Source organism: Ruditapes philippinarum, unplaced genomic scaffold, assembly GCF_026571515.1.
Source record: "Ruditapes philippinarum isolate M1 unplaced genomic scaffold, ASM2657151v2 ctg8249_1_1_1_1, whole genome shotgun sequence".
NCBI classification, from domain to species: domain Eukaryota; kingdom Metazoa; phylum Mollusca; class Bivalvia; order Venerida; family Veneridae; genus Ruditapes; species Ruditapes philippinarum.
This window is the reverse complement of record NW_026858751.1, coordinates 1-26,831: the sequence shown is the minus strand read 5'-3', so window position 1 is coordinate 26,831 and position 26,831 is coordinate 1. Positions and strand designations below refer to the sequence as shown.

The 26,831-nt window shown below is 32.6% G+C and overlaps 1 protein-coding gene across 1 annotated transcript; it reads right to left on the bottom strand.

Annotated features, from left to right (window-relative positions):
• Nucleotides 1-517: 517 nt before the first annotated feature.
• Nucleotides 518-25,794, bottom strand: LOC132754117 (uncharacterized). Its single transcript, XM_060744711.1, has 14 exons — nucleotides 25,624-25,794; nucleotides 25,315-25,366; nucleotides 23,873-24,050; nucleotides 23,048-23,168; nucleotides 22,187-22,199; nucleotides 21,375-21,538; nucleotides 20,008-20,198; nucleotides 18,649-18,822; nucleotides 16,614-16,879; nucleotides 9,117-9,253; nucleotides 8,761-8,946; nucleotides 8,075-8,218; nucleotides 4,837-5,363; nucleotides 518-4,300 (listed from the first exon to the last, which is right to left on the bottom strand). The coding sequence occupies exons 1-14, from the start codon at nucleotides 25,768-25,770 to the stop codon at nucleotides 3,700-3,702; spliced, it is 2,901 nt and encodes a 966-aa protein (XP_060600694.1). The 5' UTR covers nucleotides 25,771-25,794; the 3' UTR covers nucleotides 518-3,699.
• Between the last annotated feature and the right edge of the window lie 1,037 nt (nucleotides 25,795-26,831).

Sequence of the window (26,831 nt, the reverse complement as noted above, 5' to 3'; positions counted from 1 at the left end):
CATGAGACATATTTATCTGTTGTTTTAATTCGTAAATTTAGAAATGCACTTGCAAAATTACGTACTTCATCACATGATTTAAATATTGAAAGAGGTAGATATAGACAAGAAGAGAGATCTGAGCGTATATGTAATTTATGTAAAGTTTCAGTAGAAACAGAATATCATTTTGTAATGATATGTACGGCTTATGAAAATTTAAGATCAAAATACTTACCAAGCAAATATTTTGTTAATCCTAATATTCATAAATTTAATATCTTAATGAGTTGTCAAGGCTGAAAATATTATAGAAATTTGGCAAAGTTTGTGTTCCATGCCTTGAAGAAAGAAAAAGATTATTATGTGTTAGAACATGAATAAATATGATAAACACCACTAGATAGTAAAAAGATTTTGTTTAACATAATGATATAATGTACTATATTCCATTGTATGAAATTGTATTGCTATGTTTATGTTGTTTTGGGCTAGAGGCCTTGAATCAATAAACTATTTGTCATTGTCATTGTCATTTAATATGCTTTCATATATAATCTTAATGTGGATTATATAACAAAATTATTGACTTAAGTGAGCCAATCTTTAAATATGATGTGATATTCACCGACATGTGACATGTTGACTGAGACTATAGCCGAGGTCAATATGATTTTGTGCCGGTGAATATCACATCTTATCACACACCCGTGCCGATTTTGCGACTCCGTAAATATGGTATTGCACGGCCGTGCATATATTTTGACGTGACGTCATTAGCGTTATACAAACATAGTGTAAAGACGCGCTAAATGTTAGCATTATACTGTAGGCGCTTCAATGAAAAATGACTCTTATTTCACTTTAAATGGTCTTTATTTTGGGTATGTGATAAATAGAATATTAAATTTGTGTAAGTTCATAACTGAAATTATTGCACTCGTTTAATAAAATAATTTTATGCTCACCAGAGGCTCGCATAATATAATTTTATTCAACTCATGCAATAAATTCGGTATTGAACTTACAGTCTCATTCAATATCCTCTATATATTCAATGGTTCACTTAGTCAAAAATTGTTTTATTACATAAATGAGCTAAGATTCTTTTAAAAAATCACAAAAAGCCTCTTTCATGTAACTGTGTAAAAAAAGATAACATCAGGCATTCAACAATTACGGAAATGTTCAGTGCAAATCAAAATAATTCAAATTTATATTCATCAAAGGGGTGAAACTTTAAACTATTATAGACAAGAGCCATGTCAACATGGCCATCCCCCGCCGAATGTGTTTGCTCATTGGAAGAATGTATATGTAGTAGAGCAGAATAATTCCATTTTAAGAGGTCTTTTGGTAATGAAAACTGATGGCTATAGTGATTACAGATTTGAAACCTATGTGAATACTGATGGCTGAAAATAACAAAGGGCAATAACTGAAAAATAATGCAGGGTAGGTTATCATTCTTGTGTGCTGCATCCCTCCTCAGTAAAATCTATCCACCTATGAAGTTTCAAGTTGATACCTCAAATACTTTTTGAGAAAAAAATTGAATTGAAAAATTAAGTATGAAAAATAACAAAGGGCAATAACTCAAAAAATATAAAAGGTAGAGTTATCATTCTTGTGCACTACACACCTCCTGAGTGAGCTCTATGCACCTATGAAGTTTCATTTTGATATCTCAAAGGCTTTTTGAGTTATGCTCTGGACAAAAATTAATTTTGAAAAAAAAAAAACAAAGGGCAATAACTCAAAAATAATGCAGGGTAGAGTTATCATTCTTAAGCACTGCACACCTTCTCAATGAGATCAATCCACCTTTGAAGTTTCAAGTTGATACCTCAAATACTTTTTGAAATAAGCTCTGGACAAAATAGCATGAAAAAAAAAACAAAGGGCAATAACTCAAAAATTGTATAGGGAAGAGTTATCATTCTTGTGCACAACATTCCTCCTCAATAAGATCTATCCACCTATGACATTTCATGTTGATATCTCAAACACATTTTGAGTTATGCTCCACTCAGGTGAAAAATTAGGTATGAAAAATAACAAAGGGCAATAACTCAAAAATTATGAAAGCTAGAGTTATCATTCTTGTGCACTGCACACCTCATGAGTGAGATCTATGCACCTATGAAGTTTCATTTTGATATCTCAAAGGCTTTTTGAGTTATGCTCTGGACAAAAATTAATTTTGAAAAAAAAAACAAAGGGCAATAACTCAAAAATAATGCAGGGTAGAGTTATCATTCTTAAGCACTGCACACCTCCTCAATGAGATCCATCCACCTTTGAAGTTTCAAGTTGATACCTCAAATACTTTTTGAGATAAGCTCTGGACAAAATAGCATGAAAAAAAAACAAAGGGCAGTAACTCAAAAATTGTATAGGGAAGAGTTATCATTCTTGTGCACAACTATCCTCCTCAATAAGATCTATCCACCTATGACATTTCATGTTGATATCTCAAACACATTTTGAGTTATGCTCCACTCAGGTGAAAAATTAGGTATGAAAAATAACAAAGGGCAATAACTCAAAAATTATGAAAGGTAGAGTATCATTCTTGTGTACTGCACACCTCATGAGTGAGATCTATGCACCTATGAAGTTTCATGTTAATATCTCATAGGCTTTTGGAGTTATGCTCTGGACAAAAATCAATTTTGAAAATTAACAAAGGGCAATAACTCAAAAATCATGCAAGGTAGAGTTATCATTCTTGTGCACTGCACTCCTCCACAATGAGGTCTATCCACCTATGAAGTTTCAAGTTGATAACTCAAATACTTTTAGAGATATGCTCCGGACAAAAATGTCGGACGGAAGGACGGAAGGTCGGACGGACGGACAGACTGACAGAGACTATTTCTATATCCTCCGCCGAAAATTTTCGGCAGGGGATAAAAAATGATGATAATTCAATGTAAAAAAATTTTGCCATAAAGAACAAAACGCAACAATTATATTTAGTATGCACATGTATAATTAACAGTCTATGATGTACAAGGCCATTGAATACGAGTATCGTTCTATTTTTAGATTGGGAAAATCTAATTCAGCCAGTGAATATGATTTTATAAATTGTTCTGCTACCCAATGCGATTGCAGCTGTATTTAGATCATATAATAATCCTATATCCTAAATTACTATCTTAAACATATATCTAAGTCTAAACAATAAAACTACATATACCTGAAACTAACAATTAGTCTGTTGCTTCTTGACAGATATAATTATAAAATTCATGGAATGCTCAAGTAAAAATATAATCAATTCTATGGGTAATGTACGCACAATTTTTTATTTGCTCTTATTGTTTTAATTTAAAGTAACAAGAAAGTTTCTGAAAACCAGAAATCATTCACATTAGAATTAAAAAATATCAAAAGCCAGTTTAGTCAACAAAGTTAACATTTTGTCATACATTGTTAATTAAAAATGAACTTTGATATGTTTATGAGAAGACACTAACTTATTAAAAGCTTATCTATCTTTGATTCTGTTGATAGTTTTTAAGGACTATACCATTTTAAAGAGACAAAGGCAGTCTACAGAGAAAAAGGTAATATTGCTGACTTCTAATTATTTACCCCTCACTACTGTTTGTTCAAATCCTGCAAGGGACTTGAGGTTATTTCATATGAAGAGGCACTGAATGTCTGCAGTTCTACTCTGCACCCTGTCAATTTACATTTAAAAAAATATAATCAGATTAAGATGCAAGATTTGCTTTTCCCTTTGTTAGATTTACTATCTTCACATTTCAAACATGAATCTTCCCTGATTTTTTCATTTGTTGCTGAAGATTCATCCCTTACTTTGTCATTTGTTAATACAGATTCATCCTTTTGTTTGTCAATTTTTGTCACAGATTCATCTTTATATTTGTCATCTGCTGTTGCATTTTCATCCCTGGGATTGTCCTTTGCTGATTCATCCCTGGGATTGTCCTTTGCTATCACAGATTTATCCCTCGGATTGTCATTTGCTGTCACAGATTTATCCCCGGGATTGTCCTTTGCTGTCACAGATTCATCCCTGTGATTGTCATTTGCTGTCACAGATTTATCCCTGGGATTGTCATTTGCTGATTTATCCCTGTGATTGTCATTTGCTGTCACGGATTTATCTTTGTGTTCATTATTTGTTATATCTGTTGCTTGTTTGCCATCTATAATAACTGCATCCAAATCAGAATTTGATATATGCCCATTTTTGAGATTCTGATAGGATGTGAGTGCTGTTTGAGATGCACTTTCAATTGCCTTGACATTAAGCAACATTGGAATAAGACTCTTCTTTTCATCCCTGAAAGATTTGACAAACATAAATGAAGAAGTGAAATAAATGCAAAAAGGTTGCATTAAATATCTATAAAACTAAGAAAGTATATGTGTTTGACTTTTAGTGAAGTAAGCTACTTAATATTACACAATTTTGTTAGTTAGGGGAGTGCACATTGATTAGGATATGGCATTTATGTTTCTTGGTCCTCTATTTCAAGGTTCTTTGTCTAGGTTGAAATAATATGTATATTACTAAAACAAGTTTTATTAAATTGTATTTTAAAAAAGCTTCCTATAATTTTTAAGTCATAATGAGATTGTTCCCTGGTCCATACTAACAAACAGAGAGAATTATTGTGGTTATTGTTATCTTTTGGATGTAAAAAAACAAGATATGTTTGTAAAACATGCATTTCTCCCTTGTCAGTATGTCACAGTTGCATATATTGTTGCTTGGAAACTATTTTGACATATATTCAAGGTCAAAGAGGCCTTGACCTTTGATACAACAAAATTCAAAAGAATGAACATTATGAAAATATAATCTGATAAACTTACTTTAATTCAACAAATGACTCAACTACATCATCTACAGCTTTTGATAAAGCAAAGTATTCAGCTCTTCTGCAGTAGAACCTGTTTGAATGCTCTAGTATACGTCGTTTCCCAAACACTGACACTTTTGTTACCTCAGGATTTTTACTTCCTTGAAAACATTGTTTCTCCAAATCAGACCAGACAATGTCTGTAACTGAAATATTATATGGCAATATCCTTGGGAAGAAAGGTCTGCCAGTAATTCCAGTTGCTTGTACCAAGTACAGTATATTTGTTACTAACGGTCTTTGTCTGCTGAGGGCAAGATGAAGTTCTTGCATGTGATGCTCATTCCTGAGAAAATCATTTGAAATAAATAAAACAATTTTCTTTGCTGTGTCTAGGGAGTTATATCTTTGTTGATCACCATGTGAGTATACACTCATGTTTAAATTTGGATATTTCTTGTCAAGCATTACGCAGAATGCTCCGGCTAGGTTGGTAGCATCGTTGGCATAACTGACTGCTATATCAATCTTTGTTGTGTCCTTAAACAGAAATTAAACCATTAATTAACTTGATTACAATAAATAAGTTTGTTTCTTTGGTTGGTTTTAGTGTCGCACCATCATAGTAGATAGCATAAGGTGACTTTCCAGCTTTATTGGTGGAGGAAGACATCTAGTGCCTCTCCATGCATAATTTCAGGCATGAGCGGGCACATGAGTAACACCACTGATATTCTGTAAGCTTAATGTATAGCTTCCTCACAAAAAAAAATTCCTGGATGGGTTTGAACCCACAGTGATGAGGGAAAAGTGATTTTAAGTAAATTACCTTAACCACTCAGCTAAGGACACCTTTAAATAAGTGAAAGATGTTCTGATTTACTGCATTATGCTTGATATATGATTTTTATCTACTGCTCATCTTATACTGATGTTTGACAATATTTCTATTAAACAAATTCATAAAAATCTTTTTTAAACAAGCAATTATCATAGTATTGCAAGCAATCCATAAGTCCCCTACCGGTAAGAGCCAAAGCAACATTCTGAAGGGCCATTCACTTATGTTTCTATTTTAAGTAAATTTGTTGAAAAAGTTCTTTAAAAGTGATCACAGTGAACAGTTTTTATGTAGAGACAGACAGACGGACTGAAGGACACTCTACAGTTATTTTTTAAACATCCCTGTTATCAAAATATAACATTTTTAAAAACAAAAATTTAAAAAAAAAAAGGAGATAACGATGTCATACATGATGTGAGTGTAACAAAGAACAATTAGTAATGAAGGTATGAATATTGAATGTTTATTTTGAATTTGAAGTAAATGAAAGTTAAAAGAACGAATAGGAAAAATTAAAAGTTTAAGGAGGAGATAATTCTGGAAATATGGATGCTAGATTTATAAACCTTGTCATATTATTATGATGTGGGAGTTTGAAGAAAATCCTATCATGATTGTAGAAGTTGGAGTAAAAATTACCAATTTCTCAAAAAAAAGTTCAAAAGGGGCATAATTCTGGAAATAGTCTTGCTATAGTATTGAACACTCACAAATGTTGAGTGATAATAAGAAACATTTATATGAAGAAGATACGTTCAGAAAAAAGAAGTTATTAAAAAAAACAATGCTTTTTTCATGAAAATTTTAAGTTCAAGGGAGGTAATTCTGATAAATTTTGTGCTAGAGTTGTAAACTTTGTCACATATGATGTGGTTGATGACTAGCAACTTATATTTAAAGTTTGAAGAAAATACCTTAAGAAATAAAGAACTTATAGTGAAAAAACTTAAAAACTAGAATCAGAAATCTTGATATTCAGTCTATTTGTTGCCATAGCAACCAGAATTTTCAATACAGGAAGATAAGAAAAGAATGTGCATAATTTCCATACTGCCATCTACCCATATGTCAAGTTTCATAAAAATATTTTCAGTACTTTTTGCGTTATCGCTGGATCCAGGTTACGTGTAAAATTTGCCATATTTTCAGTCTATTTGTTGCCATAGCAACCAGAATTTTCAGCATAGGAAAAAAAGAAAAAGATGTGCATACTCTCCATACTACCATCTATCCATGTATCAAGTTTCATAAAAATATTTTCAGTACTTTTTGTGGTATTGCAGGATCCAGGTTATGTGTAAAATTTGCCATATTTTTTAGTCTATTTGTTGCCATAGCAACCAGAATTTTCAACATAGGAAGAAAAGAAAAAGACGTGCATAATCTCCATACTGCCATCTATCCATATATCAAGTTTCATTAAAATATTTTCAGTACTTTTTGCGTTATCGCGGGATCCAGTTTTGTGGACGGACGGACTGACGGACGGACAGACGGACGGACGGACGTCCGGCCGAAATGGAATAAGGGGCCATTTCTTTTGTTATTTTCTATTGTTTAATAGAGGGCCAATGGCCCCTTACTCTATTGTTACGGAATGAACTCTATTGTTCTCTTTTGTTCTGTTTACAGTTAGATGGCCCCCTATCCCTTTTCGGTAGTGCGGACAGACGGACAGACGGACGGAGGGTAAACCTAAAGTCCCCTCCGGTAAACCGGTAGGGGACTAAAAATACATGTGTATATGCATTAGTCCAACATAAGCTTAAATAACATAAACTCTTACACATTGACTGTGAAATCATTAAATTTGAGGATATGGAATTTCGTGGTTTGCCAACAATTTCATGGGGCTGCAAATTCATGAAATTCAAATGCCAGGTAAAAAAAGAATGGGGCTCTATATTTGACAGACACATGATGATGTGTACTTTCATTTTGAATGTATGTAGTAAACAAACAAAATATGGGTACACCCCTGTATGAAATACTCATCAGTTGGTTTAGTTTCTGATACCTTTCTATGTTTATCATGGACTGAACATCTATATGTGGACTGAAAATCCATATGTTGACAGAACATCCATATGTTGACTGAATATCCATAAGTACACAAAAGATGCAGATACGCACATAACTTGTCTAAGAAGGATGTATGCAACAAGGAACTAAATCACACCCCTATCATCATTATATTGACTGATTGAGTATACTTAACATTATCTTGGGCACAATTTCTTCATCAGGATTTAATTTTGTAGTTATACTGTACCATGAAATTCACAACAACTAATCCCTCACAAATAATAATGATTTCACAGGGTATGCACTTAAAACATTTCTTTAACAGGGTATTTATCTAGATTTTACTTTACATTTCAATAAGTGTGACAGAGTATAAACTTACTATTTCATCAATATCTTCCTTAGGAACAACAACTGGTGTAATCCTTTCCAGGAGTTTATCATCGCCAGATCCAACCAGTTTGTACTGCATCTTTACATCTTCACACCGTTGTGCAGACAGTATTCTCTCTATATCTATAGCTTCCTAGAAATGAAAAAGTACTCATGGTTTTACAAGTAAAGATTATTCAAAGTTCCCATCTAAAACTCATACAAAGAGTGACAGTCATCTGAAAAAGTCATAATGTGTCTTAGAAGGCTTACAACTCAAGTCAATGCAATCACATAACCCTTGATTAATTGTTTAACAAGGCCATGCATCTCCTTGGATCTATAATAACATCATATCATTCTTATAATTCAGCAATAACACTTTTTGAAAACATTGGTCATGTATTTTTTGTCTACGATTACAAGCTCAAGGCTCATCATCAAATGTATCAGTACTGATTTTTAGCATGAAGTAAAACAATACCTGGCTTAAAGCTTTAATTGTAAACTGCCAAGCATAATAATTCTAGATTTAACCTAAATCAAATAGGTACATCTAAATATTTACATATAAAGTACAAAATGTATATTGAAAACTCTGTTATTCACATATAAAGTTTTTAAAATAAAAAAAATAATCTTGTACAAATGAAGTTTATTTTCAAAAAGTAAAAGTTATGGTGATAATTATTTTACCTGTACTCGATACATTGAGGGTCGTTTATCAGCTGTCAGTTTGAGCCATTCAATAACAGATGTAGCAAGCTGTGTAGCAAAGTTGGAATAATCCTCGGAGGCATCATTCATCTGTACTGTAGACATGTATGATGGTACCTCACTGAGTCCCTCAATACACACTGGTATCAACATTAAATCCTTATCCTGAAAGACAATTTACACTGGTATTAATTTATACTTAGTTTATACACATTTCAAAAGATGCAGGGTAAACCTAATGTTCCCTCAGGTTAAACCGGTAGGGGAAAAATAAACTATATATATTCCAGGGTTGATGATAATAAATCAGACTAGCAAACATCTATTATACATACCTTGCACATGTATCTAGCTACAGCTAGATTATATTCCTCCATGCATACAGTTGATGTGAGGTAAGTTGGTGATATTAAAGCAACAAAACATCTACATTCACCAACACTTTGATATAACATGTTCTGCCAATTGGTACCTGAAAATGATTATTTAACCTTTAGCCTTGTTAAATATTTATAACTGAGTTTTCCTATCTGTAATTCAAACCTAGTTAATATTTAATTAGCTTAATTTAATTAATTAAGATTAAATTAAAACTGGAGCTGTTAACGGATATTTCTCTTAAATATCTTAAACAGGCTTGCCCATACTTCAATCTGGGCTAAACCATTCATCATTTTTTGGGAAAATTTCAAAGTTTGTACCACTTGAATAACAGGCAGTACAGTCCATGATTGGACGGCATAGATGTGTAAGCTGGTCTTGGTTTAAACATAATTTATGATGATTCAATATATTTACACTTTTGCATGATGAACAATATTTTACGCAACACATGGGATTGGGCAGAAAGCTATGAAAGCTTATGAGTGTCCACTCCCTGGTCTTGGTATGTATTGGTTGTCTGGGTAATTTCAGATTTTCCCAGCAGGCTAAAGATTTAACCGCCAGTTTGACATATCTATACTTTTTTGACACCAAAATTAAACAATTGATCCTGCAGTGAGGGAACAGATTTGGAACAGATTTGTAACAGAGGTAACAGTTTGACTGATTTTCTTGCTATACTCCACCATTTTCCAGGGGTAGTTTGGAGCTCGTAACAATTCACTGGAACATAAATGAAAGGAGAACTAGAAATGTGTCCATAGGACACCGTGCCACTGTTCTGTCAATCTTATGACTCTAGGTCAAATATTTTCTGAAAACTAAAAATCTTTTACTAAGTTTGTTTGTTTTGGGTTTTACGTCACTTCAACACAGTATAGGTCATATCGCGACGTTCCAGCTTAACTGGTGGAGGAAGACCTCAGGTGCCCTTCTGTGCATTATTTCAGGCACGAACTGGCACCTGAGTAGAACCACCGACGTTCCGTAAGCTAGCTGGATAGCTTCCTCACATGACTTTTACTGAGTAAAGGGCAAGAACTTTACAAATACTGAATAAATCCACAAGCAAACCCCAAGGTGCATTAGTTCACAGGCTGACCACCATTCGTGTAAACTTTCAGGCCTACAAGTCAAATAATTTTTGAGCTATGCATGAACAAGTTGAAAATTGCAAATTTATACTACTGTAAGTCAAGGGCAATAACTCTAACAATAAGAGCCACCGCCAGGCGGGGGCAACGATCGACTTTTTACTTTTTCTAAATGCAAACATAGAAAGGTTTGAACATATATTAACATTTCCTTTTTGTGTCGCCTCTACGGAGTAGTGGCGACATATAGGGATCACTTCTCCGTCGTCTGTCTGTCTGTCTATCTGTCCGTCCGTCCGTCCGTCACAAAACTTGTCCGGACTACTCCTCATAACATACTGGTGCAATTTCATCCAAACGTTACAGGAATGATCAGTACCAAGTCTAGTTGTGCATATTGTCAGCATTTTCCGGTTCAATGATTTTTGTCAGAGTTATGGCCCTTTAATAATTTTTAATTTTAAAGTTTGTCCGGACTACTTCTCTTATACCACTAATGCAATTTCAATGAAACTTTACAGGATTGATCTGTAGCTCAAGTCCTTGAGCATATTGCACGGGTTTTCCAGTTGAATGATTTTTGGCAGAGTTATGGCCCTTTGATAAAAAGGTTTCTTTTTCTGTGTGTTGCCAGATACACAAAAGCTTGTCCGGACTACTCCTCATAAACTACTAGTGCAATTTCATCCAAACTTTACAGGAATGATCAGTACCAAGTCTTAGAAGTTGTGCATATTGTGAGCATTTTCCGGTTCAATGATTTTTGTTTGAGTGATGGCCCTTTAATAATTTTTATTTTTAAAGTTTGTCCGGACTACTTCTCTTATACCACTAATGCAATTTCAATGAAACTTTACAGGATTGATCTGTAGGTCAAGTCTTTGCGCATATTGCACGGGTTTTCCGGTTGAATGATTTTTGGCCGAGTTATGGCCCTTTGATAAATAGGTGTTTTTTTTTCTGTGTGTTGCCAGATACGCAAAAGCTTGTCCGGACTACTCCTCATAAACTACTGGTGCAATTTTATCTAAACTTTACAGGAATGATCAGTACCAAGTCTAGTTGTGCACTGTCCGTCTGTCTGTCTGTCTGTCACAAAATTTGTCCCAACATGAAATTGGCCATCATGACGCGACACATGTGATTACTGATCGCTCTTATTATAAATTTAGTTGGTCTGTCTTGTCACATTAGTTTTGTTTATATATTTTGTATATATATATGAATAGAAACATTGCACAATTTCTAAAAATAGCAACATTACGCAATTTCTAAAAATAGCAACATGACGCAATTTCTAAAAATAACAACTATGACGCAATTTCTATAAATAGCAACAATGACACAATTTCTCTTAATAGCAACAATGACGCAATTTCTATCAATAGCAACAATGACGCAATTTCTAAAAATAGAGACAATGACACAATTTCTATAAATAGCAACAATGATGAAATTTCTTAAAATAGCAACAATGGCGCAATTTCTAAAAATAGAAACAATGACGCAATTTCTAAAAATAGCAACAATGACGCAATTTCTAAAAAAAGCAACATTGACTCAATTTCTCAATGACGCAATTTCTAAAAATAGCAACAATGTCGCAATTTCTAAAAATAAAAACTATGACAAAATTTCTAAAAATAGAAACAATGACAAAATTTCTAAAAATAGAAACTATGACGCTAATTCTTAAAATAGCAACAATGACGCAATTTCTATAAATAGCACCAATGATGCAATTTCTAAAAATAGAAACAATGACGTAATTTCTAAAATAGAAACAATGACGCAATTTCTAAAAATAGAAACAATGACGCAATTTCTAAAAATAGAAACTATGACGCAATTTCTAAAAAATACAAAACATTGAAGCAATTTCTAAAAATAGCAACTATGACGCAATTTCTAAAAATAGTAACTATGACGCAATTTCTAAAAATAGCAACAATGATGCAATTTCTAAAAATAGAAACAATGACGCAATTTCTATCAATAGCACCAATGACGCAATTTCTAAAAATAGCACCAATGAAGCAATTTCTAAAAATAGCAACAATGACGCAAATTCTATTAATAGCAACAATGACGCAATTTCTAAAGATTAGAAATAATGACGCAATTTCTAAAAATAGCAACAATGATGCAAATTCTATTAATAGCAACAATGACGCAATTTCTAAAAATAGAAATAATGACGCAATTTCTAAAAATAGCAACTATGACGCAATTTCTAAAAATAGAAACAATGACGCAATTTCTAAAAATAGAAACTATGACGCAATTTCTAAAAATAGATACTATGACCCAATTTCTAAAAATAGAAACAATGATGCAATTTCTAAAAATAGCAACTATGACGCAATTTCTAAAAATAGAAACAATGACGCAATTTGTAAAAATAGAAACAATGACGCAATTCCAAAAAATAGCAACTATGATGCAATTTCTAAAAATAGAAACAATGATGCAATTTCTAAAAATAGCAACAATGACACAATTTCTATAAATAGCGCCAATGACGCAATTTCTTAAAATAGCAACAATGACGCAATTTCTAAAAATAGTCTGGTCCTTAAGAATGTTCTGTTATAATATGAAGTTGATCCCTTCAATAATAGCAAAGTTACAGTCAGTTACCGCCAAAACAATGAAAATTTCAATAATTTGACCTTCAAAGACAATGTCATTAATAAGTGAAGGTCAAGGTCTTTAGGTATATTTTTAACAGTTATCTTTGAAGATTATTATGTTCAAGTTTCAAGACAATCAATTCAAAAACAAGAGCTGTCACAGGAGACAGCGAAGCTCGACTAATAAAATACTGGACGCAGTAAGGAGGACAAAACTATGAAAGAAAAATCAATTATGTATAATTATGTATTAAGTAATAGTAAAAATATAACATTTGTTAACATAAATTCCAAGATCAAGGGGAATAATGCTAGAAATAGTCATGCTAGAGTTATGGACCTTGCCACACAACATTTGTGTAATGATAACAAATATATATTTGAAGTTTGAAGTAGATACCTTAAAAAGTAAAGAAGTTATTATATTTCTTAAAGAAAATCCTCAAAGAGAGATAAATCTGTAAATATTGCTTCAAGAGTTATGAACATTGTCACATAAAATGTAATTGATGATAAGGAATAAGTATTTGAAGTTTGAGGTAGATACCTTTAAAAATAAAAAAGTTATAATAAAAAATAACATTTTTCTAGTAAAAAAATCTAAGTTTATGGGGAGATAATTCTTGCAATATTGGTGCTAGAGTTATGAACCTTGTCACATAAGATGTGGATGATGATAACGTAAATATATTTAAAGTATAAGTTCAGATCCCTTTAGAAATAAATAAGTAACAGTAAAAAATAATATTTTTTACGGAAAATTCTAAGTTCAAAGGGAGATAAATCTGAAAATATTGGTGCTAGAGTTATGAACCTTGTCACATAAGATGGGGGTGACGATAACGTAAATATATTTGAAGTATGAAGTTGATCCCTTTAGAAATAAAGAAGAAACAGTAAGAAATAGTATTTTTTGAGGAAAATTCTAAGTTCAAGGGGAGATAAATCTGAAAATATTGGTGCTAGAGTTATGAACCTTATCACATAAGATGGGGATGATGATAAGGTACATATATTTGAAGTATGAGGTTGATCCCTTAAGAAATAAAGAAGTAACAGTAAAAAATAGAATTTTTTAAGGAAAATTTTAAGTTCAAGGGGAGATAAATCTGAAAATATTGGTGCTAGAGTTATGAACCTTGTCACATAAGATGTGGTTGATGATAAGGAACATATATTTGAAGTTTGAAGTTGATACCTTAAGAAATGACAAAGTTATAGTGAAAAATATTTTACTGCACCAAAACTTTAATCTAAAATCTGGACGCGGACGCCGACGTCGGGGCGAGTAGGACAGCTCTCCATATACTTCGTATAGTCGAGCTAATAACAAAGTTACAGCCAATAATAGCCAAAAAATGAAAATTTCAATAATTTGACCTTCAAAGTCAAGGTCATTTATGAGTGAAGGTCAAGGTCTGTCTAGTTTTTTTTAAGGGATATCCCTGAAGATAATTATGTTCAAGTTTGAAGACAATCCATTCAAAAATAACAAAGTTACAGCCAATATTAGCCCAAAAAATTGAAAATTTCAATAATTTGACCTTCAAAGTCAAGGTCATTTTTGAATGAAGGTCAAGGTCTGGCGGGTTATTTTTAAGAGATATCCTTGAAGATTATTATGTTCAAGTTTGAAGACAATCCATTCAAAAATAACAAAGTTACAGCCAATAACAGCATAAACAAGCAAAAATTGGACTTTTAACCTTGAAGGTCAAGGTCATTTATGGATGAAGGTCAAGGTTAGTGTGGTCTACTGAAAGGTCTTGTCCCAAGGGTTTTTGTGGCCAAGTATGAAGACAATACACCAAGAAATAAAAAAGTTATGATCCAGGTACAAGTTTGCGGATAGGCACGGCAACGGCAACGCCGACCTGACTATTACAATACCTCTACTTTTTTTTTCAAAAAAAAAAAAAAAGTCGAGCTAAAAATGAAAAAATCCACATGCAAAGTCCCAGGTTCATAGCTTCACAGAGATGTTAATCATTTTTCCTGTATTTTAGTGACGTTGATCATTATTCCTGTAAAGTTGGTTGATTCTAACTCAAGCAGTCGAGGAACAAATAACAACATAATGAAACAGTTTTTACTAAGTCAAGGGAAATAACTCTAAAAATACTGGAAAAATCTACAAGCGAAACCCCAGGTGCAAAACTTAATATGCTGAGCAACCTTCCCATAAGGTATAATGACTCTATGTCAAATCCTTTTTGAGTTACATGTGACACAAGTAGAAAATTGCAAAATTTTACTAAGTCAAGGGCAATAACTCTTTAAATACTAAAAATATCAAGACGAAAATACCCAGATGCACAACTTCACATGTTGATCAACATTCCTGTAAAGTTTCATGACTCTAGGGTAAATCCTTTTTTGGTTACATGCGACACAAGTTGAAAATTGCAAAATTTTACTAAGTCAAGGGCAATAATTCTAACAAGAGCTGTCGGTAGGACAGCAACGCTCAACTATTCTAGTGCTTGATAGTAAAAAATAATGCTTGATAGAGTTACCTACTCCTGTTTACAGGTTGGTGTCATGATGGTGAACAAGTATGCAAAGTTTCAAAGCCATATGTCAATGGACTTTGAAAATATTTGAGGTATTACAAAAAACTTTAACGTAAATTCTAAGTCAAAAAAGGGGCATAATTCTGTCAAAATGCTTGATAAAGTTACCTCCTCCTGTCTACAGGTTGGTGTCATGATGGTGAACAAGTGTGCAAAGTTTCAAAGCCATATGTCAATGGACTTTGAAAATATTTGAATATTACCAAAACTTTAACGTAAATTCTAAGTCGAAAAAGGGGCATAATTCTGTCAAAATGCTTGATAGAGTTACCTCCTCCTGTCTACAGGTTGGGGTCATGATGGTGAACAAGTGTGCAAAGTTTCAAAGCCATATGTCAATGGAATTTGAAAATATTTGAACTATTACAAAAACTTTAACATAAGTGGTTACGCCGTCGCCGATGCTCGGGTGACTACAATAGCTCTACTTATTCTTATCGAATAGTCGGGCATAAAATACTAAAAATATCCAGAAGAAAATACCCAGGTGCACAACTACACATGCTGATCAACATTCCTGTACAGTTTCATGACTCTAGATCAAATACTTTTCGAGTTACATGTGACACAAGTTGAAAATTGCAAAATTTTACTAAGTCAAGGGCAATTACTCTAAAAATACTAAAAATATCCAGACGAAAATACCCAGGTGCACAACTACACATGCTGATCAACATCCCTGTAAAGTTTGATGACTCTAGGTCAAATCCTTTTTGAGTTACATGCGACACAAGTCGAAAATTGCAAAATTTTACTAAGTCAAGGGCAGTAACTCTAATAATACTAAAAATATCCAGACGAAAATACCAAGGTGCACAACTACACATGCTGGTCAACATTCCTGTAAAGTTTCATGAATTTAGATAAAATACTTTTTGAGTTACATGCAACACAAAAGTGAAAGGACGGACGGACGTTCTCACAGGACAGTAATTATGTGGCTACTCTATTGTTCTCTCCATTGTTCTTTTTAGCCACACAAAAGAAAATAGCCACATAAAAGCATTACGGAATGAATGACATCAAAGAGAAAGAACAGTTACCTATTGTCCCTCTAGCCACATAATTACTCTCCTGTGAGTGCGAAGGACGGACGGACAAGGGTAAATCTAAATGCCCGCCACTAAAGTGGGGGCACAAAAACATACCTGTTGTTAAAGCACTGCGATCATAAAACACTTTACAATCAGCATCAATAGAATTGAAGGACTCAAGCAATGTTTCTGCATGGTGAGGGTTCTTGTGTGAGTAGGATATGAATACATCAAATTCAAACTTGTCATTCTGTTGCTTGTTGTTTGTTTCTAAAGCTGACTGTTTGATGTCTCCAGAATCATGTTGTTCTATGGACATTATGATGCTCTTACAGGCAGACTGTATCTTACCAACTGTTGTATCACCATCCTTCCTCACTCTGAAATTATAACATCATATCTCTTACTATTACCTAGGGCTGGGAACGAATAAGGAATTTGATGTTCGAATATTCGTTTTCCATATTCGAATATATTCGAATAATTGTTTTTACAACATTTGTTCCAATATTTCTCTTTGACGTATACGTATCGGAAATTGATTGCGTCGAATACTATACTACTTTAATATGCTTGGAATAATCGACGATTAAAAATACCTATATTACTACGTAAAAGTTTTTTTATTTTATGTATTGTAAATCGACATAAATGTTTACTTTTGAAATAAATTCATAATTTGATTGTCTTTTGTTCAGTTTATCCGACTGCTGATCATTTTTCTTATTAACGGGAGGTAATTCACTTAGTAATATGAATCACCGTAGCCTCTTAGCCCCAATAACACATAATTTATATTGATTAAATATATTTTTTTATTTATTTATAAATTTAGATGAGGTTTAAAATATTCTTCAGATAAATTTAGCTATAACGCAGTAAATATCACACGGAGTCTAGTTTCTACGGAATAAATATATTTTGACGGAATATAGACACTGACCATGCTTTCATAAAGTACCGATTGTACGTGTCGATTTTTTCGTCTTCACAAAATTTAAGACAATTACTGATTAATCGGAAAGATTATTGCACAGAAAACAATAAATAAGATAATTAAAATCGGAAATTTACATTATATTCTGTTAAACAGGTAAATTGCAAACTGTGAAACAGGTGCATTTTTGATCAACTAGACCCCAAAGTTTTCACAGTTAATTGGCGTTAATCGTTGACACGCGGCATACAAACGTGTGAACACCTGGTCAAGTAAAGGTCAATGGTTTAATTTACGATCTTTATTGAAATTTGAAAGAATTAACAACAAAAAAACATTCTTTTTTTTTTCGAATATTCGTATTCGTTTTTCAATGTTCGAATATTCGGTAGTGTTTCGAATATTCGAATATTCGAATATAATTCCCGGCCCTACTATTACCCTATGAATTGTGACTGACAAAACTGAAGATAAATATCAAATAAACATTTGAGCTTCCATTATATATCATTATAGAGGCAAATAGCAGCTTACAATGCTTTATTACATGCTTTTTAGTAGGCAGTGAAAATTACTAGTATATTCTAATAATTTCACAGTGGCATTATAAAATATATTTTCACAGTAGTTGGACTACATTTGAATGTACTGAAAATACATATACATGTAGATATATAACAAATAAGGGAAAATTCTGTCAGAATTATATTATTATATATTATAATTAGAGAATTAATGAGTTTCCTTTATCATAAAAAGGACATCATAATTTGCACATACCATCACTATTTGTAGGATTGTAACGATTTTTTTTCAGCAACAACAATGTGACAATGTGATTAATCATGAATGAGAGCACATGTCCATATGTGGCAAGAATTTGTAAAAATGACTGAAAACCACTAAAAAAACATCAAATAAATAAAAAAAAATGTTTGTTTTGTATGTAAAATCAAATTCATAATCAAAAACTCATTCATGAACACCAGTTCAAAATTTTTTCACTCATCACTATGCAACTCATGAAATATTACATCTGGTGTATATATTTTCACCTTACACAAACAAATATCCACTATTACAATGTATTAAGTTCCAGCTTGACCATCTACAACCTTCATCCTTGCAAATAAAATTAAAAACCCTTTGTATTTTTTAATTTAAAGTACCCAAGAAGGTGCAAATAGTGACAATTCATAAATGAAAATTAACCTGCAGTCTATCCATTGTACAAGCCCCATGTATGAGGGTAGAGATTTGATTGTGTCCACATAGAGAGGGGCTAGCACATCTACTCCTAGAAGTCTGTTACAACACATTGCCATATTGTACTGTTCTAAACACTCTGTACTCTCTAGAAATGCTGGTGATAAAATTGCTACAATTCTGAAAATAAATATTTACATCTCATCTGACATGTTCTGCAAAGTAAAGAAATATATTTATAACTTAATTAGAAATTATATTTCTATGTGATTCCTAGCACAATTTGAGATTAATACCTGTTAATACTTTCAAACTTTGATCAATTTTAGAATCAAAATACTTTATATGAGAAAATAGAGCAAGTAAATTACTTAAAACAAGTTGTTTTTCCAGACGTTTATTAAATAGTTAATTAATCTTAAATAAAAAAAATAATTTCAATCAGAATCTCATTGTTTCAAAAAACCTCAGTGGTGTCATTCTATTTATAAAAATTATCTGAATAAATATATCAATTCTAAATGAATGTCACTGATCACTGATAAAGATTATAAAGTTCAACTATATGATAAATCAATGCAATCAGTAGATACTTTCATAGTGTTTTAAGATTTTGGTGGTGAAATCAGAATAAGAAAATATCTATAAAAAGAAACATTGACTGTAGTCAAACATTAATTCATTTAATATGTAAGTTTAACAAAACCTTGACAAAAACATGATCTAGTTTCTTTCTGTTAACCTTTTACCCCATGAGCATATTGCGAAAAATGGCCGTTTTCATTGAAAAGCCTCCTGTAACAAGTTCAAACTGCTATGCAACTGTGAAAAATGTTTCAATACTAATGAAACTTGGCACAAATGTTGAATACACCATAGCCTCTGTAACAGCATGCTCAATAGTAAATTTCCTGTTACCATGGCAATGGGGGGACGTCTCAAAATTGCCAAAAAGCACTATTTTGCATTGTTTTTATCCATCAAAACTGATTTCAAAGTGCTGCAACTTCTCAATGAATTGAGATAGAGTAAAAGGCTTTTCAGCGTCGGTTACTAGTTACCCTAAGATCGACCTGAGGCCATTTTTAGCCTGTCACATGTCCAAAATTTTCTTGGAGATGTGGGGGACTCCGCTTTGTGACAGGTGAGCTAAAAATAATAGCAAATGTTAAAGTTCAGGACCTGGTTGTTTGACCTGTTGCTGTCAAGGAATTTTATTAATAAAAGTCAAGATTAAAATGAATTGTTAATAATACTTTAAAACTGCAGTAGAAATGCAACTTAATGGGTACAATATCACTCCAGCCTGTATTCTTATTCTAGTCAATAGAATTGCATAAAACAATTATCCTACCAATTACATACCGTTTACATGCCACCATCGTCTTAAATATACCATCCTGCCAAACTTTTTCCTCGTTGAAATGACTTGTGTTAGCATATAACTTAATGTCTTCTTTTTCATGCTGTAGATTCTTTTTTAATGTTTGCATATACCCATCATCTACAGGGTTGAACATGATGAACACATCAAATGTTTTTGTAAATATCCTTTTCTGAAAAAGATAATACTAAATTAAACTTAAAACAATAGTGCAAATTGTGAAAATATCATTCTAACACTATCGGAAATTTTTCTGTATAAACAAAGAAGGCCCGAAGCGTGCATTATTCTACAACAATGCACTTGCCGTTCTTATTATCTCCCTGTGTATTTTCACAATGAGGGCGCCATTTTTTTTAGAAAAATCAGATAAATAAAATAACAATTTTTGTCGAATTCTGTTGTGAACACTATCTAGAATGAAAGAAAATGGTCTAACTAAGAAAATGAATCCAAACACCAATATCTGTACTTCAGTCATTAACACTGTACAGACGTTTAAAATGTTGTTTATGTGACGTCACAGTGTAGCGCCAAATAGCATGCGCAAAACAAATCAAGTACGCTATTTAAATGTCGTAAACGAGTTAAGTTTTACATTTATTTCACTTTTTATAATTTGTATTTCGCTTGAAAAATTTAAAGTGAAATAAAATAAACAAACAAAGTTTTGTCAACATTTTCAAAATTCGTTATTCTTAAAATGTTTCTACACACAGTATATTTAACAACAGTTTTTTTCAACCCACTTGAACAGCCTTTAAAGAACTTTTTTATTAGAAACTCTGTCGAAAACAAATTTAACCACCAAACATAAAGTCCAACTTTATAATAATAATTATATTTTCTTGACGTGTCAGGATGGAAATAGATATTAATTCTTCGTGCATTATTGCATAATAATTTCATCCTATCAGCCTCCGTGATTATATTACTACGCATTTGAACTCAAATCATGCATGATTCTATAACAATGCACTCAGAATTGAATCTATTTTCTAATTAAAGAATCTTTTGCAGTTAAAAAAGTGGAAAAATTGTATTGTTGAACAATTTCTATAAAACTTATCAAAAATAATTCAGTAAGAAAAGCCTTTAGATTAGAAATATCAACCTTTTACATTAACACTTTTATGGTTTGATTTGAGAATAATTATGATGCTGACCTTAATTTTTCTTTCATCTTACCAATGCATACATTTATTGTTGGTCACAATAAATTCCTCTACAACCATCATACCCTTAGAAATAAGACCCAATGGAGTTAAAAGCTCAGTTAAAAGTCATTTCTCACGCCCCCTCCCTCCTCCAACCCATCAAACAAAAAAGACAGCTTGTATAACCTTACCTTCATAATTTCATTCTTTGCCATGTATTTAATTTTAAGAGCAGAAAATATGGTTCGAATGTCCTCGCTGATTTCCTCATAAATGACAAGTTTAAACTTTCGTAGAGGTAAACCAGCATTGATCCATTTAATGGCTGCCTCCACCATTGTTCCACATATAGTTTCTTATTGTGCCCTACAAAAAAATCATTAATCATCAAAGCGGGCACCCCTTTTGTAAAAAATATTTTTTTTAAAATTAAAAAAACATTAACAACATTTTAAAAACAAAAAAGGGCTTGCCATGGACCATGGCTCATCTGGGGGGCAAGCAGTTTTTAACTTTATTCTATTTTTTATGAAAACACCAAAAATTTTAAGCAGTCAAGCCATAAAGACATTTAAATTTTTTTCAGAAATTTTTTTGTACTTTTGTTGCTTGACTTTTTTCTTGTAGTTATGTAATTAGCAATAGTTAACATAAATCAGAATTTATTACTACTGCCAGCACATGCTACGAAAGACAAAATGTTTCAACTAGTGATGTTCCGATTGTCGCAAGTCGCCGATAATCAATTACTGTTATGTAAAACGACAATAATCGATTCACAAAAATTTGTTCCGCGACATCGTCAAAAATGTTTAAAGTATCAAAGGGAATTAATTCTGAGGGTAATTTTCCTTTAGGAACACATCGCCGATCGCAAAAAATCACTCAGAGACAATTTGGAGATGAACAGGATCAATAAGTGATGTAAACAATAGTAATATAATGTGTTTTAAAAAAATTTCTTATTTGGGAAAAAATTATAATTTAATTTTAAGGTTCAAACGGTTTTGAAAATGCTAAATGAAGTTCATTCCCAAATAAAAATTCAAGTGCCTTCGAAAAAATTTTATTTTCCCTACTTATTTTTTTTTAACCCGATTTTATTCAAAAAGTTATCGATTTGGGCCCCCATCCACTGAACCAAAATATCGTTTGGGAAAAAATTTCATCCGTTTTCCACATAGTTTAAAACACAATTTCTTTGTAACATTTGCCCTTTTAGTTCCCTATTCTTCTTTTTTAATTTTCAGACAAAATAAAATTTGTCACATTTTTCATAAACTTTTTTAAATTTTTTTTTAAAAACTGTCACTTTTAATTGACACATGTTCAAAAGGGTTTTTTTTGCCCCAAATTTAAAAGGGGTTATAGCCCCCTTTGGCCGACAAATTTCGGGGAAAAATTTTTTTTTTCTGTCTTTTTTTAGTTTGTCTGCTGGGGCATTTGTGTTTTATGAAAACATCTTATGCAAATATTCTCATTTGTACACAAAATTGATCCCTAGTTTGAAATAAGTGCCATGTTCAATGTTGCAAAGGAATGCAAGAATCCTAGCAGTGACCTCCACCTTTGACCCTGTGACATTTAAATTAGTCTTGAAGATACTTTGCAATTGAAAGTAATGATATTCACATCTTACCATTTCTGCTACAAGTTTATGTGAGTTATCATAGAATGAAGACAGGTCATTTTTTTAATTCACAATGTATCAATAAAACCACTGCATAATAAGAAAATTACCTTTTAGCAACAGCTTAACTGGCCTTTTTATGTCAAAAGCAACACTGCAGCTTCACTGATGTTGCCTCTAAAGTAATAACTTACATGAAAATTTTGATGAATTTAAAGTCTACATAAAATTTACCTGATGTCCTGTGGCAAGCAAAGGTGTAATTACAGAATGATCCTGGTTATTAAATACAGGCACAAATATTCGAAACATTTCACTTATCTGTGCAGAAACAGTCATTTGTGAGCCACGTCTCCTAAAATACAAACAATTTTATAACTGATCAATTAAGATTTTAATATTTATCTTAACCCTTTCACTGCCATAGGGACGGCATATGCCTTCCCTATTATTTTCAGCGTATTTGCCATATGGACGGCTTTTGCCATTTCTATAATAATTATAATAATAATAATAGATATAAAGATAATTATATAAAACGACAATAATTATTATATACTAGAAGATTTGGAAACATATATAATTATTATAATACTAATAACAAATAATAATAATTATATTAATTAATAATATATTAATTTCTTACAAAACCTTCTGGCAAATAGGTAATCAATAAATAAATAACCCTCTGGCAGCGAAAGGTTTAAAGACTAAGAGCATAATTATGACAATATAAAATTTCCTTGTTTTTAACCAGAAAAAGCAGACAATATGTACAACAAGACTTGTACTGATCATTTGAATGAAATTGCACCAGATGTTTCTGAAGATTAGTCTGTACACTTTTTTGTGACAGACAGACAGACAGACAGACAGACAGACAACAGAGAAGTGATCCCTATACGCTGCCGCTTCTTAGCAGTAGGCATTTAAGTTATTCCGGGTAATATCCAGACTTATATATTGATAAAGATATTTGGTTGGTAAAATATGCAAAAAAAAACAACTTGTTACATATTCAGTTAAAAGTTTGTTATAACCAGTAACAGGAGAACTTACTTTTCAAAGCAAAGAAGCTTCTTGAACGGGGAGCTAGTTTCTGTAATAGGTTTTGACAGCCAGCATGAGAAGAGAGCTCGTAAGTCCAACTCTTTGTCCATTGATAATTTCATTACGTTAATCCCTAGGTTTTTTTTAAGTGCCCCAAGAACTGTACCAGACATAGGTGCATAATCACCTGTAAGATAATTTTATAAGCAAAAGATAATAATCTGTAAATAAAGCCCATATCATTCATTACAGCTTCATGCTCAAACAATAAATACATCAACATCACAATTCAGAATCAAGGTTTAATAATATATAATTACTTATAGGCTGCTTGCCCATACAAAAATAAGAATACATAAACATTATTACAGGAATATGATACAAAATTGACAATACACCTTCTGACAAATATACAAAATAATAATTAGCATATCTTTTATCATTTCAAATTTGTTTTAAACCTCCACATGTATTTATGGTAGGTGAATTATAATGTAATAAACAAAAATGTTAGCAAAATATATTGTAAAAATTAAAGATGAAAAAATGTTTTTCACTTATACATGTATGTTTACAAAATAAACAAAATAATCAGGAAATTATCATATCTCAGCATTCTCATTACATCTGCTCAGCCATATTATGAGCAGTGTCATGTCAAAACCAACATAGTGTGTTTGCAACCAGCATGGATCAGGATCCATGCTGTTCACTATCAGCTTATCTACTTGTAAAAGGGTTGGTAAGCAAATAGCATGGATCCTGATCAGACTGAACAGGCTGGTCTGAATTCATGCTGGTCGCAAACGCATTACGTTGGCTTTGTCATGACGCGGCTCATATGCTTTATATGTAAAGACGTTGGTAGAACGTCATAATACCCATAATGAGCATTATAATATATGAAAACTAAAGGTGATTCACATAAAATAAGATCCAATATATAAGGGCATAAACCACTCTCGGTGGTGAGCTAACTTTTCACCGACAGGGTTTGTGTGCCTTCAAAACATTACATTTGGCCACCATTTGTAACGTTTTTAAGGCACACAAACCCTGTCAGTGAAAAATGTTAGCTTTTGTAAGGTTTGTGTGCCTTTAAAATGTTACAAACGGTGGCCAGTGTGGGGGATGTAGACAACTGCCGGACTGGAGATGTCGTACCCACAGATTTCCCAGGCCAAGTCTAGGGACAAGAGTCTTCTCAGAGGGGGAAAGTAATGTAAGAGCGTTGGTAGAACGTCATAATGAGCATGATAATATGCGAATACTTCAGTTGTTGAATTAAAACATAAGGGAATAGTTCCCGTATATAAGGACACAAACCACTCTCAGTGGAGAGCTAGCTTTTCAATAGGTTTGCGTGCCTTAAAAACGTTACACTTATTAGCATGCAGGATAATATGACATCCAGTATACTAATTACCTCTTAAACATTAACAAAATCTTACTCACGAACTGTCTAACTATTTCATTGGGAAACAATATAGTTTTATCAATTGTCTGTAAAGGGTGTCACCTTATATTATAATTGTTACAGGTTCCTGCAAAATTTCCATGGTCAATGAGGGGCTTACCTGGTATGTAAGAACTATATATTTTGCATTTAATGTCCAGTGACAAACATTTTTTTTCAATAACGATATAAAATACAAATACATTTAAGGGCTTCAAACAAATATCACTCACTGTAAATGTGAAATAGAATTTTTTATCTGTGACTTAACCATTTTTAAGGTTTCTTACGCAGTAAAACATACCAGTATATGCAGAGACCTCATGACAATATCCACCATGTCATCTTTTGATAACTGTGTTATATCTCCAGACAACAATTCAATCTGAGATGGTCCATTCCTTGTCCACAGCTCTATTACATCTTCAGGACGTCCCTGGAGACCAGACATTGTTTCCCACTACCACTGTTGCTAAATTCTATCATCAAAAATAGTTTCATGTTACATCATATGTAAACCTTTATATACAGTGCCCATCAAAAGTCTGGAGACAAGTCAATAAAAACAAGTATTCTTGGAAAATGCCCAATTTAATTCATTCTGAATGTATAATGATACATAATTATTCACTCATGTCACATATGATCACATAGAACAATGCACAACTTAGATTAAAAATATAAATGCCAAATTTTGTCTCATTTACCTAATAGCACAAAAAACCAACTAAAAGCAGTACAGAAAAAGATCACACAGTAAGTGCTTAGTGTGTCCGCCTCAAGCTGCCAAAATGGCTTGAATTCTTCTAGGTATCACTCTTAACTAATGTTCTACATCTATTAACTGTCCAAGTCATACCAGGAGTCACAAACATTAAAAGTTCTCTCAGATACCATGATGCTTGTTCCCGAGCTTCATTTTGATGTCATGCCACACTTTTTCGATAGGGTTTAGGTCTGGAGACTGGTGGCCAGTTCACCAAGCACCTAATGCTGTTCTAGGAGTGCCATTCTTTCACCTATTTTGGCCTGGTGGCTTGAACACCCATCATCTTGGTACCAGAACTCACTTCCATTCCCTAGCAGATGAGGCAATGGTATGGCACAATTGCTCAAAATGTCAATGTAAATTGGGAATTCAAGATTCAAAGCACGACCTTCAGAATACCAGGTCCTGGGTAGCTCATGGCACCCCATACCATGATTTCACCATTCTTTAAGTGTCACTGTTGACACAACACATTAATTTTGTCCAAAAGAGTTCACTTGACGTTGTCTGGCCTATGTTGACCTTGCTCTCATCGGTGAACAAAGCAGAAGTCCAATCCATCCCCATGTCCAGCCAGAATGTGCTCTAGCAAGAGCCAAATGCTTCCCTCTTATGACCATTGGTCAGTAGTGGCTTCTTAATGGCTTGATTGACTCTCTAATCCAACTTGCTGAAGTTGCGACAAACTATGGAATGTAAAGCATTAACTCCTGTCAATTCCCATGACCTCTTGAGCAATGGAA

Coding starts and splice junctions, on each gene's coding strand:
- LOC132754117 (XM_060744711.1), bottom strand. CDS start 25,770: ATGTCTGGTCTCCAGGGACGTCCTGAAGATGTAATAGAGCTGTGGACA. Junction 9,254..16,613: donor TCGCAGTGCTTTAACAACAG/GTATGTTTTTGT, acceptor AATCATTTTCAG/GTACCAATTGGCAGAACATG. Junction 4,301..4,836: donor GAGTCATTTGTTGAATTAAA/GTAAGTTTATCA, acceptor CAAATCTTTCAG/GGATGAAAAGAAGAGTCTTA.